General features: G+C 40.0%; 1 protein-coding gene across 3 annotated transcripts in view; it reads right to left on the bottom strand.

Annotated features, from left to right (window-relative positions):
* The window catches only part of cacna2d4a (calcium channel, voltage-dependent, alpha 2/delta subunit 4a), a 79,304-nt gene continuing 62,955 nt past the window's right edge, over positions 1-16,349 (bottom strand). For 2 of the 3 annotated variants that reach the window (XM_070929335.1, XM_070929336.1), the window contains 13 exons: positions 11,495-11,556; positions 7,199-7,213; positions 6,671-6,715; positions 6,332-6,394; positions 5,217-5,287; positions 4,058-4,133; positions 3,905-3,957; positions 3,002-3,057; positions 2,607-2,627; positions 1,963-2,083; positions 1,029-1,144; positions 354-436; positions 1-93 (listed from right to left, as the gene is read on the bottom strand). In XM_070929335.1, the coding sequence (XP_070785436.1) occupies positions 1-93; positions 354-436; positions 1,029-1,144; positions 1,963-2,083; positions 2,607-2,627; positions 3,002-3,057; positions 3,905-3,957; positions 4,058-4,133; positions 5,217-5,287; positions 6,332-6,394; positions 6,671-6,715; positions 7,199-7,213; positions 11,495-11,556 (875 nt within the window). The remainder of the gene's footprint in view (positions 94-353; positions 437-1,028; positions 1,145-1,962; positions 2,084-2,606; positions 2,628-3,001; positions 3,058-3,904; positions 3,958-4,057; positions 4,134-5,216; positions 5,288-6,331; positions 6,395-6,670; positions 6,716-7,198; positions 7,214-11,494; positions 11,557-16,349) is intronic. The other variant, XM_070929337.1, reaches the window with a different exon arrangement.

Genomic DNA, 16,349 nt, shown 5'->3' with positions numbered 1-16,349 from the left:
TCAGGAGACCAGTGTCGAGAAGGAGAGACAGGTGAGGAAGAGAGAGGCAGAGAGAGATATAACAGCAGCTCCTCCACAGTCATTGGCGTTCTCCTGCAGGGACAACACAGAAAGTGATTTCACTTTGCGTTTCTGCCATCACTTAAGCCTTTAGATATTAATTCACTACCATCAAGCTAAATATGATAGCAGATATAGAAGCAGTACTATGGTGCACAGAACCAGTGTAGTAAGACCATAAGAGGAGGTGTTCTTTATCATCTTTTAGGTTATGAAGAAATCACTAGTTAACACTTCCAAAGCTGGAAGCTGATGTCAAGGTCATTCATGGGGTGGGCCAATGAGAAGCTGACCTGGGGATGGTAGGCGTGGCAGGACTCGGGGCGTCGGCGAATCTTCTGGGACCTCATCCGGTCGCACTTCACAGAGGCATTATGTACAGCGGGGTCAAGGAGCAACAACAGGAACAGGAGAGGCCTCTCTTGAATTCAAATATTAATACACACTGAATATGATGACATATGTCATAAATGTACCATAGCAGGCACGCATCGGGCCTCAGAATTTTAAGTGAGTGAGGGGAGTATGGTGGAAAAGCTTAATCAAGACACAATTGTGTTTTACGAGTGGGAAGCTGGTAAGAGATCCTGTCCTTGTTGCAACATTAGCGGCATCCTGCTTGCTGGTCTGTCTACACCCTCTCCAGAGCAACAGGAACTACAGAACCAAGGAAATTCATTTGGAAGAAAGTCAAAAGGGCAGAAAACTGATTATGTTTATACATCTTGATGAATTATACTGAACTTTTAAAGGTACCAATGTAAGGCACAGCTCTGTCCTACCTTTTCTTCTGCTACTCACATGTCAGAGTTATGCAGTGAAATATTACCGGCTCTACCAAATCTGGAAAGTGTGCTTTTGCTCAGCAGCTCCAGCGGTGCTGTGATAAACAATATCTAATTTAGTATGTGTGTTAAGGTGAGATCATTTCTCGAGACGAACCAGCATACGAATACCAAAAAGGATATATTTGACTTCCTTTGGCTCCATGGTGATGGGTGGGTACTGTCTGGAGCAGTCACAGTCTGCCTGCACCACCAACATCAACAGGTTGCTCTCTGGTATCTGTTGCACCACAAACATCCTGACACACACAAACACGAGCATATAAAAAGTGTGAAAATGTGCACAAAAACAAAAAGAACAAAAAGCACAAAATCACGGAGAAAAAAAAACCTTCGTTCAGTAGGGGGCGCTGAGCCAGGGCAGATGTCCACACTGATTCATACATTGATAAAAAATAATAAAGAAAAAACCCAAATAATGTCTCACATAATAATTCATAGGACAAAATGTATTTGAAGATTTCCTTGACTGCAATAAAGTGGGTAATAAAGTGAACTAAACCTTTGAAATCTAAGACTCTCGCCCAGCAGTGGTACTGTAAGCAGTGTTTGTGCTGCATTATACCTCTTTTGGCCTCACGAGGGCGGTAACAGTCAACCTATGATCACAAACCTGCTGAAATAATTTAGTAACCACAGAACCACGGCATTTCTCTCCTTGTTTCTCTCTCTGTCTTTCAAACACACACACACATGCTGTGATGCTTCCCTCTCTTCCTCCTCTTCCCCCTCCCACTGTTTTTCCATCTCTGTTTCTGTCACCCACTCTCATCCATCCCTCTGTTTTTTCATTTACCTGTCTTAATACCCTCTCTCAGTTTTCCAGTCTCTCCCTCACTCTCTGTCTCTCTATAACCTCATGCACCCTGATCTAATTCTGTTCCTTTCTACTTATTCCCCCCTTCCTGATACTCTTGTATAAACACACACTGCTCTCAGTATGCAAAGCAGAGCAAAGCCGTGGAAAATGGATTTTGGAGGGACAATTTAATATGACTGGTCTAGGGCTTAGGGAGGACTGCACTGCAGTTTTGTGAGTTCATGAGCGTGTGCTTACTTCTGGCAGCGTCCACACTTAATAATGCTGTTGGTCTCTTTGACTGACGGCTCATAGACGAAGCTGGGGTACTCGGTGTCACACGGTTGCAGGATGTCTCCTTTTTTCTTATGAGCTGAGGCTAATAGAGAAATAGACATGGGTCATGTCTCGAGGTTGGTAATATGAATAGGTGTGTGTAAAAGTGTATGTGTGATGTTTTGTTGGTGACTGACAAGCTTAGAGTGTGAGAACGCTGGATACTACATAAATGCTTCACACTTGAGCCATTTATTGCTCCATCTACCATGACCAGAGGTACTCTAGCTTGCTGTGTACTCCAAATAAAATTGAATTTGGTCATTGTGTACAGGTAAAATGGCAGGTTTAAAAGCAGAAAGAAGAGCCATAATGGCTTGTTGAAATGTCACATCAGATGTGAGCTATGTTTTCTGTCTGACTTCCTCAGAATTACATTAGTTTAACTCTTAAGAACTTGCCAGTTGCCCCTGTTCCCACTAAAAGCCACTTACATAATCAGACACACCAAATATAATTTTGTTTGAAGTATACTACAAACACTAAACCACACACAAAATACAAAAAAAAAGGTAGTTTTACAGAACACTGATCTTCCTCAAAAACACTACAAGACAGATACTCACACACACTGAAAGATGGCTTGGCTGAATGGAGGGATGATGATGATGTTGAGTAGAAGGAAGAATGGATGATTGACAGGTGGAGTAATGATGAGGATAAATGTGTGATCGATGGAGAGACAGAGGCAGATGAGAGGTGTGAGGATCAGAGGACACGATGTGGTTTCTCCATAATTACCTCTAGACTGGTGATCAATGTTGCACACAACTTACAGTAAAGACACACATGTGTGTCTTTACTGTAACATGTTTGTTGTGACTGGTAGAACATGATTGATTCCAGAATATACATGGTTTATACATACAGAAGGACATTTCCAAACACATATAGAGGTACATTTGTCCTAAAGATGGACAGTTTGACCTTAACTGGCCACATTTTGTCCTGTAGAGCTCACCGTCAGCGAAATGCTCCGTGTGCCAGAAGCCACAGATATTAAACTCCAGGAGAAACCTGGTGAAGAAGAGAGTGGACAGAGGGAGTCAATTAGGTGGCCATCATTATAGACCAAAGCAGATTGCAAGCAGATTGCATGCAGCTTTCAAAAACTGGGCCAGGACCCAAAGTTGTGTCAAGGGGATATTAAAATGGGTCCTCAAGTTATTCAGCGGTAATTGGTAGCTTTGGTAGACATTTTTTTCTGTTCTTTTTAATGAAGCTGCTAGATGCACCAAGTGGCGTTAGCCTTACCAAGTCGCTACAGTAAAGACCACGCTGAGACCACTTTCATGTCTGTACGGTACATATGAAGCCAGTTAGCTCAGTTTAGCATGAAGACTGGAAACAGGGGAAAACAGCTAGCCAGGTTCTGTTCAAAGCTAACATCATTTGCCTTCTCGCATCTCTAATGCTCACTTATTAATATGTTATGTCTTGTTTGTTTAATCCATAAAAAACATGTTAAGACTGCTGTATGTGCAAGTTGCTGTATGAGTTTTTACTCACACAAACAAGATATTAGGTCTTAATTAGTGAGCTTCAGAGATGCTGGTGGGTGTATTTTGTTAGCTTGGGACACCAGCCAGGCTAGCTGTGTCCCCCTGTTTGTAGTCTTTGTGCTAAGCTAGTCAGTTAGCTAATCAGGTGTTGGCGGTAGCTTCATATTTATGTGGTATTGATTCTTCTTATCTAACTTTCAAGAGAGCACATAAACACAGTACCCAAAATGTGGAACTAGTCCTATAATCATTTTGTTTTGTCAACCAAGAAAAAAAACTTTCACCTGCTTTTACACAAAAAACATAATTTACTGAACTATTTTGGACATTCTGACATTCTGGTTGCCCCTAGCAACACTTACAGCAGGAAGTTGGAGAGGAACCACTTGAGGGCTGAAGCCAAACCATAGAACGGCTGAAGAGATAGATGGATAGATATTTTATAGTTACTGCAGAATTGTTTGGACCATTATGGTAACAATACTGTACACAGATTGTGTGTAGACTGTACATACACTGAGGAGTGGACGGGCGCTGCTGACAGAGTGCAAGTTCATCTTGCACATGGCCTGGTAGTCGAACAAGGACACCCTGAGGAAACAGACACACAAAAGCACACAGTGTTGCTCTTCAGGCAGTATTTCACTGGCTTACATCGATTCCTTGACCCCCTTGAGACTATTACACACAGCGTCGTATAGCTGAGCTTAACCTCTGTAGAAACCCTGATCCCTAACTTAACTTAGAAAAGAAAGAAAAGAGAGAGAAAATCATCTCAGTGCTGGAACTACTTTCCTTTTTAAACAGAGGATTGACCCAGTATTTTGACCTTTTCTTGATTTTCTTACACTATGTATATGTGGTTCTTACGCAGGTAGAAGCACAAGAACACATAAATACACACACAACTTTGCAGATGCATGCACATACAGTGTGCAAACATACACACACAAACACAGCCACTGAAGTTCATGCATGCTCAAAACCAGTTATGTAATATCCTGTGTCAAATGAAGCATGACGAAATCTTTTAGCTGTTTAAAAATAGCACATCACTCATGAGATTTCAAACATAAAAGACGGGCAAAAAAGTAAGAGGGAGAAAATTCCAGAGCAGTCAAAGAAGCTTAAAGAAGAGCAAAAGGGAAAAGCAGGGATATCTATACCACGAATACAAAGATGGGTGAATTAGCTACCCTCTGCACGTAGAGAGTACAACACAGGGCAGAGCCTCTACCATTATATAGCAATAAAAACAAAGCTTTTGAGTCTTTATAATGACAGTAAAGCACGTCCTCCAGGCTATGGGTTTCACATGCATACTAATACATGGCTTAGGTGTATAAGAAGAAGAAGAACCAAAAAGTAAACAGAAAACCTTTGCAAGCCATCCTCCTGGTTAAGACAATACTCAACAGCAGCCACTTCTGTTTGTGATACAGCATGGGGGTGACATGTAATCAAATTCATGAGCCACTGTCAAATGCATGGTGTTAATACACTGGGATGCGTAATATGGCTCTTAACATTGCAATGTGGGATTGCAAGTTGCATATGCTTGCAGGCCCTGTCAGGACTAGGTAACCCCCTGTCCTTTGCTAACAGACAGACAGAGAGGCAGACAGACACACAACTATCTTGTCAAGCGGTCAGGCAATGACATCCAGACAATACCTTTTGAACATGCCCATTCGGATTAGTGTGGTCATCACTGATCCGTCAACCTCGCCAAAGAACCTTCCCGCCTATCAGAAAAGAAAGAGAAAAACACAGTGTGAAACGATCTGTGCGGCTGAACACATTAAATTCATATCACAATAAGCTGAGCAATAAGCTGTTCATCCTTTCCACTTTCACCTCAATGTGAAATCAATTATTCATCCAACTATGTTATATTGTGTGTTGGTTTAAAAGCAATGTATCTCATCACACATGATTTTGTTGTAGTGTCTCCTTCACATGCACTCAGTAGAGGTGTGCCTCTGCAGGAATCTTCTTAAAGGAATAGTTCAACATTTTGGCAAATGCGCTTCTTCATGTCTGTACAGTAAATATGAAGCTATTGATGTTTAAAAAACGTAATAAAAAGACTCACTATAAACTATCACTGTTACAATAAAATTACAGGGCACATTGCTGCTTTGCTTATGTTTTGTTGTGTTGCATAATTGTAGACTGGGAATTGTTGTCCCTTGTGCCTCTGTAGTGCTGTGCTACTTACAGTTGTTGTGATTCATGACTCATTTTACTGCTTACACTTATTATTGATAGTTACTGTGGGAAAAGGCTGGAAGTTGAAACTGTGAATATGTAAAAATGATATATGACTCCATCTTTTCACTACTGTAAAGTGTTTTAAAATAATTTTTAAGTTTAATATGGGCACAAAGGTCAAGGAGGTCATTCTAAACATTAATGACCAAGTAAGCTTAAGTAAGGCAAAGAAAAGTTCAAAAATATCATGTGGTTTTGAATCTTATTCATAGCTAGTTTGTCTGTTGGACACAGTGTCCTGGCCACAGACAGGATGTCTGTACTGCTGGTTAACAGTGGTTCACAGAATGAGAGGTGGGCTTCCTGACTGAATCACGAGGAAAATGTAAGTAGTTGTGAGATATATACATAGGCAGAGAATATTTTGGAACTGAATTCAGAGTGCGTTTCTTTTCTTGGGAGGTAATGAATGTTGACGGACATAAGAGCTCTCAAACAATCAAGTCAAAAGACGAGAAAATCTAGAAAGCACATGCTCTTTGTGTCTGTGTGTGTGTGTGTGTGTGTGAACTCACATCATTGCGCTGTTTGGAAATTAGGACAAAGCCATTATTGTCAATCACGTAGCACTCAACATCCTGAGACGAGAGAAAGAAACAGAGACAGCAGAGAAAGCAATTACTTACGTAAGGAAAGATCTGTGTCAAACATCACCGACAAAGATAACGACAAGCACAATAATTCACATAACTGTGAGAGACTCAAAATTAAAGCTACATGAGTGACCTTTTCTTACTTTTGTGGCTCCATATAGAGGTAACAGATAACAATTTTCTATTTCAATTCTAAGACATTATATAGTAAAGTCATGAGAATTTACATTCACTACATATCAGACAGTAAGATATACTCACAAAGCTGTCACACCGAAGAGGACAAGTCCCCTCTACATTGGAGCACTGGAGGACAGACAGGAAGAAAAAAAAGAAAATCAGTCAAAGTGACTGTAAGTGTGATATGTTATTATCTGTTGAGCACGTGTGTTTAGAGGGGGGCATGTTTGTGTATGTGAAGAAATGATCTGAACACATGCTCTGCCTGTGTTTGTCTGTGGAGCTGTTATATGCTTGAAACATGTGTCAGTGTAGACGAGTGCATGTGTACGTGTGAGTGTGAAAAAATATGTGTGTGCTGCTGAGAATGTGTTAATTCGTGTGTGAAATGTCTTGTCTACCTGTGATGGGCTCCTGAGTGTCTTGTTTCCAAGTTTGTGCATGTTTAATTTCTGCGTGTGTGCGTGTGTGTGCAGTCTGTTTTAACTGTGTGAGTGTGAAGCTGACTTCACAGAGCTCAGCAGGTGTTGAAGGTGTTCATTTTGGTTCTGTACAAAAAGTAGAGTGACGTTTTGAAAAACAAGGAGAGGGGGATTTATGCATACTTACATCTGTGTCATTTGGCTGAGAGGACATGAAAAGAGGAACAAAGAGAGATAAAAGGAGAGCATGAAGAAGAGAGAGAAACATTACTTCAGTTAATGATGTGCAAGTCAATGCACTGACTGAACTGTCTCACTCTGTTGCTGTTAGTTTGCTGTTGGCAAAGCCATACATCTTCTCAGGGCTTCAGGAATGGATGAAAGATTTCTCTCTTTTTCATGAATGATTTTTGTAAATAAATCATCACAGTTATAACAGGTTTTAATGCAGGCTAAAAGGAATTTAACAAATCAAAAGATTAAAGGAAAAATGCAAAACTTGCAGTTAGGTGTAGCAGCTTCTTCCATAATAATACGATTAAGTTACTATATATCAGCCTTTGCAGGTGCAAAATGAGTTCTCTATCAACACTGTATACATTTTGCCTCGGTGGAAAGCGAATGACTTTCTGGTCACATCTTATGTCGACAGCATCTGTGGATCGGTGTCTATGGACAATATATCTTTGGAATCATGGTCAGGCTATACAGAGCGTGTCGAAGTCTGAATGAGACAATCTATCATCCTTTTCAATCCTATTACAGCAAAGTGCCAGTCTTTCTCCCTGCTTCCCATCGCTGCCTCCTGAAATAAACTACAATTCACTGAGTGGACCGACAGAAATGATCATCTTGTTGGGAGCAATCATTTGCTGAGCAAATTTACTGGAAAACTGGCCTTTAGATAGTTATTATTTGTATGCACGGTTGCTTGTTTGGTGTAATGAAGTGTGGAACAGGTTCATCCTTAGGGGAGCATGAATGTGCATAATAAATTTCATTATGATATTTTCTGTCAAGACATCATAAAATCGTATTCTCAGTTGGATCACGAGATGGACTGATGGACTGTCTTCACCACCCGCCACTAATGAATTAAAATCAAACGTGCCAATCAGTTCATCTCCGCTAGCTGCCTTGGACCCTCTCTCTGTTTCAATGTATGTTATCGCCTCTATAAGCAACAATTCTACGTCTCATCCAGCCTCTAACTACCTCTAACATCAGAGCCAGCTTTCTAAATCTGGGCAGCATGTAAAAGGCGGTTCCCCAGGATCCTGCGTTAGTAAATGTGTCTCATCTGGGAGCTCCAGGGGGGAGTCAAGGTGATGGTGAGAGCGTCAATTATACTCTCATTCCCTGAACATCAATCGAACGGTTTCTCACCGCGACTGATGATACTGCTATCAGCTCACATACATACTTGAACTCAAAGTGAGCAACACACTACAGTATTAGAACCATGATGAACTATTCGATACTGTGCTTTGCTTTGCTATAATGCCTGATTTTACAAATTATCAAATCGCATAAAAATATTTTGAAGAAAGCTGCTCCGCTTCTGAAGACTGACATTCTTTGTAAAACCGGAAAATATTCTTGTTTGCAAAAGACTAACACAGAATAATTTCTGTTTCTGTGATTGCATTAATTACACATATATTTTCATATTCAAAAGTCGTACTCATCATCATCTCTTGATTACTATCACTTCACAGCCTCTCACTGCATCTCCACACGCTGTCAGACAAAAATATATCAGCAATGGACTGTGAGAGAAATACACAGTAGGATTCACACGGTATATTTTAATGTGATGTTTCTTTATAGAGTTGTGGATTTACAGATTTAACGAAAGTGGGAATATAATGTGTCAGTGGAGCAAGGTGATGAAGTACTCATATTCACAGTCTTTTCACTTTTTTTATTCCTTTGTATTTATACTTTCTTATTTCTCTTTCACTGTCTCTCTTCTTAACACTAAGGATGTAAACACATACACACACACTGACAAAGCAGAGTACGCTCTACAGTGATGTCAGAACATTTTCCTATTAACATTCTGACTGATTCCTATTAGATGGCAGCTCATGCTTTATTCCTACCCTCACTGATTCATAATTCATCAGCTGATAACATCTTACTTTAAGGTAGTCAACCTCATACTGTAGCCATAAGGTCAGATTGGTTTTCCCTCACTTATGTAACCCTTCCCCTGAGATCTAAGGACTTTGTTCCTTGCAATGATCATTCCTCTAAAACACATAAAGATTAAGCTAATTGTATGTTGTTAGTATATAAAACAAACAAATTATTAGTTCATTTGGATTAAAATATCTCATTTAACACCTAATGATGGTGTCGTGTGAAAATCAAGGACAATCAATACCTTTGTTTTGCCAATATGACATCCTTTTTATTTGTCTTTTTATGTGATTGGTTACTGTACCGCCTCCTGCTATTTAATTTAGGATTTACAGTAGGTACAGTATCTTCAACACTTAAAATACACAGAAGAGAGAATTTCACACACACAAATAAACATCCATGCATGGATGGACACACATGAACATACACAGTCAAGACAAGCACATACTGTGAGTGCTCGCACACACAAACCCCATGAAATAAAGATGCTTGACAGTGAGTACATGACAGGAAGATAAGGCGATTATGTAACCTATCTGAGGAGATGAGGAAAGGGGGGAGTATAGGAGATGAGAAACGGGGGGAGGACAGACAGCACTGAGGTAAAGAAAGGAAATGGGAGAGAAGATTGAGAAGTCAGGCAGGGGAAGAGAGTTGAAAGTGCACACAGTAAATGAGAATGGGAATGGCTTTCTATGCAGCATAAATCTAGTGGATAACAAGGCTGCCGCTGCAGATGATGCTAATGAGTTCTTAGTTGATTAATATGGACATAACAACACACTTGTGCACAGATGGTGATGCATATGGTCCCTGTCAACGTGACACACATTAACAGACACATATACAGTACTCTCTTCTTCTCACCTCCACAAATACATACACACAGAGAAACATGCACACACACACACACACACACACACACACACACACACACACACACACACACACACACACACTTGAGGGCTGAGCCTATGGTAGCTATCCATCATTTAATGGCTAGCCAGCAGTTGTAATGCTCTTTTAACTGCTGTCATTTACAGCCATGGGAGCAGAGGAGGGGAATGGCCAAGCTATCAAACACCTGCTGCAGCAAAGGTGTTCCGCCAAATTAAGCACGTTTTCCTGAACAAAATGTTTTCTTGAAGGTGTGGAAGAACTCAAAAGGACACTAAGATCCTCCACTGAAACTGGTAGTGGTGAAATTCTCTGAAGCAGCACTCGAAATATGAGCTGAAAACAATTCTAATGATGACATTTAATCTTCCATAATAATATTTTAGCAGGGTATGCACTCCTTTAAAGGTTTGTGCAGTGATATAGGAAACACTGCATTAAGCTTTGAATTAAATAGAATTTAAAAGCTGTAATTACCAACTAATGGAGCAGAAAAAGAACCTGTAATAATCCTTGACTCCTTGTCATACAGTAATAAATGGTGTCAGCCTGGTGGTTTAAAGGGATGTTCCTGAATATAGGATGAAGGCCATGGGTTAAACCTTTAGCAAGATATTGAACAGCGGGTTATTCCATAGGAATTTGGTGTTCGGTTAATGCCTACAATGTAAATGTGAAATTTTAGTGTCAAATGAGGAACGCAACCTTTGACTGAATGGTTAAAATGTACAAGTGTATGAGAAAATAAAAAAAGATGTGTGCCTTTTTCAGTCGGAAATCAGAGCACTTTAATGTAATCCTTTAATCTGTCATGAAAAACAAACTATTGCAGGTTGCTGTATGAGAGCGGTCCGGTCATTATTTGGGAGGTTGGGGGTGGGGTATAGTATTATTCTTCACTAACTGAAGAACAGCATGATTGTGTTGTTTGTATTCCACAAGCGTTGTTGAATATAACTGCTAGAACCATAAATACATCAAAGATTTCTCATTAGTGCAACTATAGTACCACAATTAACTTGTTTTATAGGGGCCATTAAAAAACAAACAAAACAATATAAATCTAACATGGAAACAACTGAAGCAACAATCACAGGGTCAATTCTACAGTGCACTGTGGTACCTGACATTCATCATTCTTTTACTTTTTCACAGATGGTGACATTCACTTTATGTCACTGTTTTGAGAGCAAAAAGTTGTAAACAGCTGACAACTTCAGCTCATGTTATACTCAAGAGTGACTTTTTATTTATTTATCCTTTTGTCAGAGTCACAACTCTCATTTTGGAATCAAAGTCCTCAGATCTAAAACATGAAGGATTCACTCAGTGAAAGCTCCGATCTGTCTCCGTATTTGTTAATGGACTTTTATTTCAAAAATTTAGCAAGAAGCGTTATATAGAACAACTGCATCACATTGAGCCTCTATGTACTTACCTGTGCTGCGATGGCCCAGAATCTGGACTCCATCACCTCCAGAGTCATCTGGACACCGATGGCTGCAGAGAGAGAGAGAGAGAGAGAGAGAGAGAGAGAGAGAGAGAGAGAGAGAGGAGAATTAAGTACAGTAAAACATAAAAAATAAATAGATAATATAATATAGAGTTAAATACATAAGTTGGAAGAGAGGAGAATCAGGGGGATGAGAAAGGTAAGTGGAATGATGGAGTAGAAAAGTAGAATTAGTTAGTAGTAGCAGTTATAGTACTTCTAGCGGAGGATGCGGCAGATGCAGTATACATACAGTATACGGATAGAGGAAGGGAAACACCTCTGCTACTTGAATCCCAAAGTGTCTGCCTCTCTGATAGTGTCATGGCAACGACATGGAAGCAGGAAGAAAACTATGTACACCACCTGTGGCTACACAGCATGCTCTTATTAGCTTTTTTTTATGGCGTTCTACCTTTGTATTCATTTTCTATTGTATGTTTTCAAGGTGCATAGTTGATGGACCTCCATCACCTCTCTTGCAGAGACAGTAATTGAAGTATTCATACACATTAGAATAAGATTTAGATTTTTAGAGCTGACAATATTATATGTGTTAACTTAATTTAATTTGCTATATCTACTGTGTCATCTTTTATATGAATTTTCTGTCTATAAATGTAAATACATGCTACAGAGATTATAAGACTAGATAACATTATGCAAAGGCATCCATGTCACACAGCTCCTGCAACCAGCGGGTACTGTACGTAACTAAAGACACATAACAACCTCTAAATTGTTTACCAGTGTAAATATTTGTACATGTTTTTTCTTTGGCAAGATTTCTAATTCAACACTTACTAGCTTTTTCCTGAGCTTTCAACAAAATCACACAGTCTTCATCAGCAGATGGAGTTTGAACTTTGAGTTTGAGTTGTCACGGAGATGGATCTGTTAATATGCAAGCTCGGCAGCTGTCCATGTGATACAGTTGAAAGAGCAAACCATTCGTTTTTCATGCTTCTTTTGGTCAAACTTCTATTTCCAAGGTCAAAGATGAACTTTGATGATGAAGACCATGTGATACAGTTGAAAACTCTGGAATGCTACACTCACATCTCTCTGATATGAAGACCGTAGAGCAGTTTTGATATTATAGTAATAATAATACCAGTAGCATAAATAGTATTAGCACTCAGAGACACCACTGCTGTGATAATATTTTCAGTTTAAGCAGTGATTCCTTTAGAAGTAATGGTTGTAGCAGCAATAAATGGAGTGGGAAACTTTAATTCCCGCAGTTTAGAAGAAAGAACATTAATGAGCCGATTAATGTCCCAGGGTGAGAGACTATATCTCTCTCTCGGCTCTCCGGCTGGAGGAGTAGCAGAGGACCTTCTGTACAGATCAGCTCTGCCTTCAGAACTCAACTTATGAAAATCCTTTTACAGTAACTGGCCTTCTGAGCCTCAGCACCGCTGTGAACTGACTATTCTTAGACAGTGTGTGTCTGTGCACGCGCATGTGTGTGTGTCTAACCTCTGCCTACAACACAGCACTCTCAGTCACAAAATATTAAGCCAAGAATTAGTGTGCGTTTTGTACATGTTTTACACACACACACACACACACTTACGCACACACGGCGGAGTGATTGCTTGTGTCAGCTTAGGGCTGTACGTCCATCAGCATTTTAGTCAGCGTGGTAATGCAAAAAGGAACTGTAATTGCATAAGTTCTCAGTGCACACAAACTGTATACACCCACACACACACACACAACAAATACACACACACTGCGAGGGAAGATATGACACTTCATATTAGCATCAAAGACTCAGCATTTTTCCTCCCAGCATGCTTTGTACAGCCACATAGGGAAAGCCTCCACGGTGCTCACAATACACAAAATACATATAAACACACATGCCTGCACACACACACACACCTCCCCTCACACATACATAAACTGTATACAGCATGCACTAATGCCCAACCACACACGTGCATGTCATCATGTACGGTAAGAAATACGCAGAGCAGAATAATTATTTTAATGGAGTCAGGTGGCACAAAGGCTTTATTACGAAGGAGATTAGTTTACGGGTTAGTCATTTTTAGGTCTGGTTGCCGGGGGGAATGGGAAGAGTGAGGGACAGTTTAAGTGGGAGGAAAATAGAAAGCAGAGTGAAAGGGCTGGCCACTTGTTTTGTTGGTTGAAGATAGATAGATGTGGATACTTTTAGCGTTTTATGGTCAGACCTCTCGTCTACATTAAAGGACCATTCCAGTTGTAACTACATTGACAAAGAAACAATATTTAAAGTGAATGACCAATACTGATCCAGTGTGTCGGATCATTGCATCCCTAATCACAGCTAATCACTTTGTAAACCATCAAGGCTGGGGCTAGGATTTTAGAAATACATGAGTCATGAGTGCAAATCACAACCACCCACAACATTTTTGGCTTGCCACCAACCAAACTCTATACAATTTTCTGAGTAATTAAAAAAAAAAACCTACTATCAATTTCATCTTCTGTAATTTTCTTCTCCCTACATCATGATCTGGAGCCAGGTATTAGTCTGATGGAAAATATCAAATCCTTAACTAACTGTATTACATAAAGAGGCAAATCTAGTCCAAAAAAATCCCGATCATCTTTAATTAAACACAGCAAACACCAAGACTGCATTAGTGAAAATTAGATTATTGTTGTGAGGTAATGGATATGAAAGAAAATCAGTGGCTGCTTGGAGGAGTAGAAAATATACATAAAAAATATAGTGCTGAGCAAAATTGTAGTGAAAATGGTCAGCAAAAATGTAAAGTATACATCATTTGTAGCTAAAGAGCTAAATTTACACACCCTGGTGTGGTAAATGTTTAGTTGTATTTCATCTAAGTCCATAGCTATAGGCTGAAAAATTCAACACAGCTCACTCAGTTATGCTTGTAAAATGCTATTAGGTGATGAATTATGGATCACTGGTAAGAATAAACCATACTGTATGTACTCATGGGGATCAGTCTGGATATTATAAGGGAAAGGCTCTGACGTGTTCTGTCTGAGGGTGTGTGTCAGTTTGTGAGTGTCTGTATGTGTGTTTGGCTTGTATGTGTGTGTGTGTGTGTGTGTCGTGGATTCCGTCCAACCTCTTGAAAATCAGTCGTGATGCTGAATCGTGGTTGTAGTTAGCCAGTAATCATGTCATGTACACAGAAAGGTTTGTTTAGCTGATTGGGGAGTTGTTTATCTGTTCATAAAGCTCATATGGCTCCAGGACTGCAGTTAAAACATTTCCAGTGTTAATATCTACTGACTAATGGTAATGAGGATTCTTCTGTGAATATGTGGAAATTCCAGCAACACATTTTTATACGTGATCTGCCATTTTCTCACAGATGAAGAGAAAATATCACATGTAAGGATGCAAAAGCAGTGTCATTTAATTTGTACCAAAAACACATGTGATTTTCCATGATATTGTGATGTGATTTGTGATTTTTTTTGTCCTGCTATTTGAACACCCTCTTCCACACATCTCCTCTGCTCAATAGTGCTAGTGACCTTGAAGTCGTCCCCCTCCACTATAATCTCAGATAAAGTGTTGGAAGGCCATTATGGAGGGCAGCAGTAATCTGCCTTCTTTCTCTCTCTGAGTCTCTGAGTTGGAGGCTGATAGGCCAAATCTAATTAAAACCATCACACTGATCCCTGTGTGTGTGTGTGTGTGTGTGTGTGTGTGTGTGTGTGTATGTATGTGGGCTGTAATAGATGTTTTTTTCCATAATGAGTGTATGCAGCTAGCAAGCATTTCTCAATGTGTGTTCAGTTTGCATACAAGTGCGTACACAAGTATACGCATGACCTTGCATGCATGCAATTGAGAGTGTGTGCTCATGAGCTTGAATGTGTGTGTGTGTGTGCTTGTGTGAGACTGTATCTTGTACATTCACAGTCTGAGTTGCAATTAGCGTGAGCTGCCAATCACAGTGGAGTGCGCTTTCAACGGGAAATGAATTAATGAGAAAATAAATAAAAAATTTAAGCAACCAAGAGCCAGAGTTAATTGGTTATTACACTAACGAGATAGAGGGATAAGAGACGGAGGGATACGAAATGTGAACTATGGGAAGAAAGAATGTCTGACAAACAAAAGGGGGACTGAAACAAGGGTAAACAGACTACAGGATGACAGAAACTCTTCACACCTATACACACAGAGTGAAGAGGAGACAAAGACATATTCATACATAAGCACAAACTAAAACCAGCCTCTTTCCATAACCTTAACCAAAGTGTTTTAGTAGACTAAACCTAAACACACCATGGATGCAAGGCGCAAACCCCGGTCTCCATCTGTCTGCTGCTTTGTACGCCCACCATCCACCCCAACCACTTTCCTACAGGGATGACTTCTGTGGGGTACAAGAATGTGGCACTCATAATACATGCAGCTATTAAACATACTTTTTAGAACCAGAGCTGCATAGTCTTGCCTCTAAAGCTTAATTGAACAGAGAGACAGAAAGAGACAGTGAAAGGTGACTAGCTTGCTGGCCTTTTGCTAAATGGAGCAGCGAGAGTGTCAAGTGTCTGACAGACTGTGAAGAAAGCGAGAAAGGGAGAAGGATGGTGGAAAAAGGAGGAGAGAGGGAAGGAAATATCTATCTGCGCTTTTTCAAGTTTCAAGCTGTATTTTGTACTTGGTGGAAACAGAGTGCGGTGACTGTGCAGTTCTGTAAATGGCTGCCTGCATGTGTTCACACATTTTTGACACCGTTTAGTGTGTTTGACTGTGTGTGTGTGTGTTGTGTGAGGTGGCACAGGAGGTCAGCTTGTGTTAAATGAC

This window comes from Enoplosus armatus, chromosome 22 (assembly GCF_043641665.1).
Source record: "Enoplosus armatus isolate fEnoArm2 chromosome 22, fEnoArm2.hap1, whole genome shotgun sequence".
Classification (NCBI taxonomy): Eukaryota; Metazoa; Chordata; class Actinopteri; order Centrarchiformes; family Enoplosidae; genus Enoplosus; species Enoplosus armatus.
This window is presented reverse-complemented; position numbering and strand designations above follow the sequence as displayed.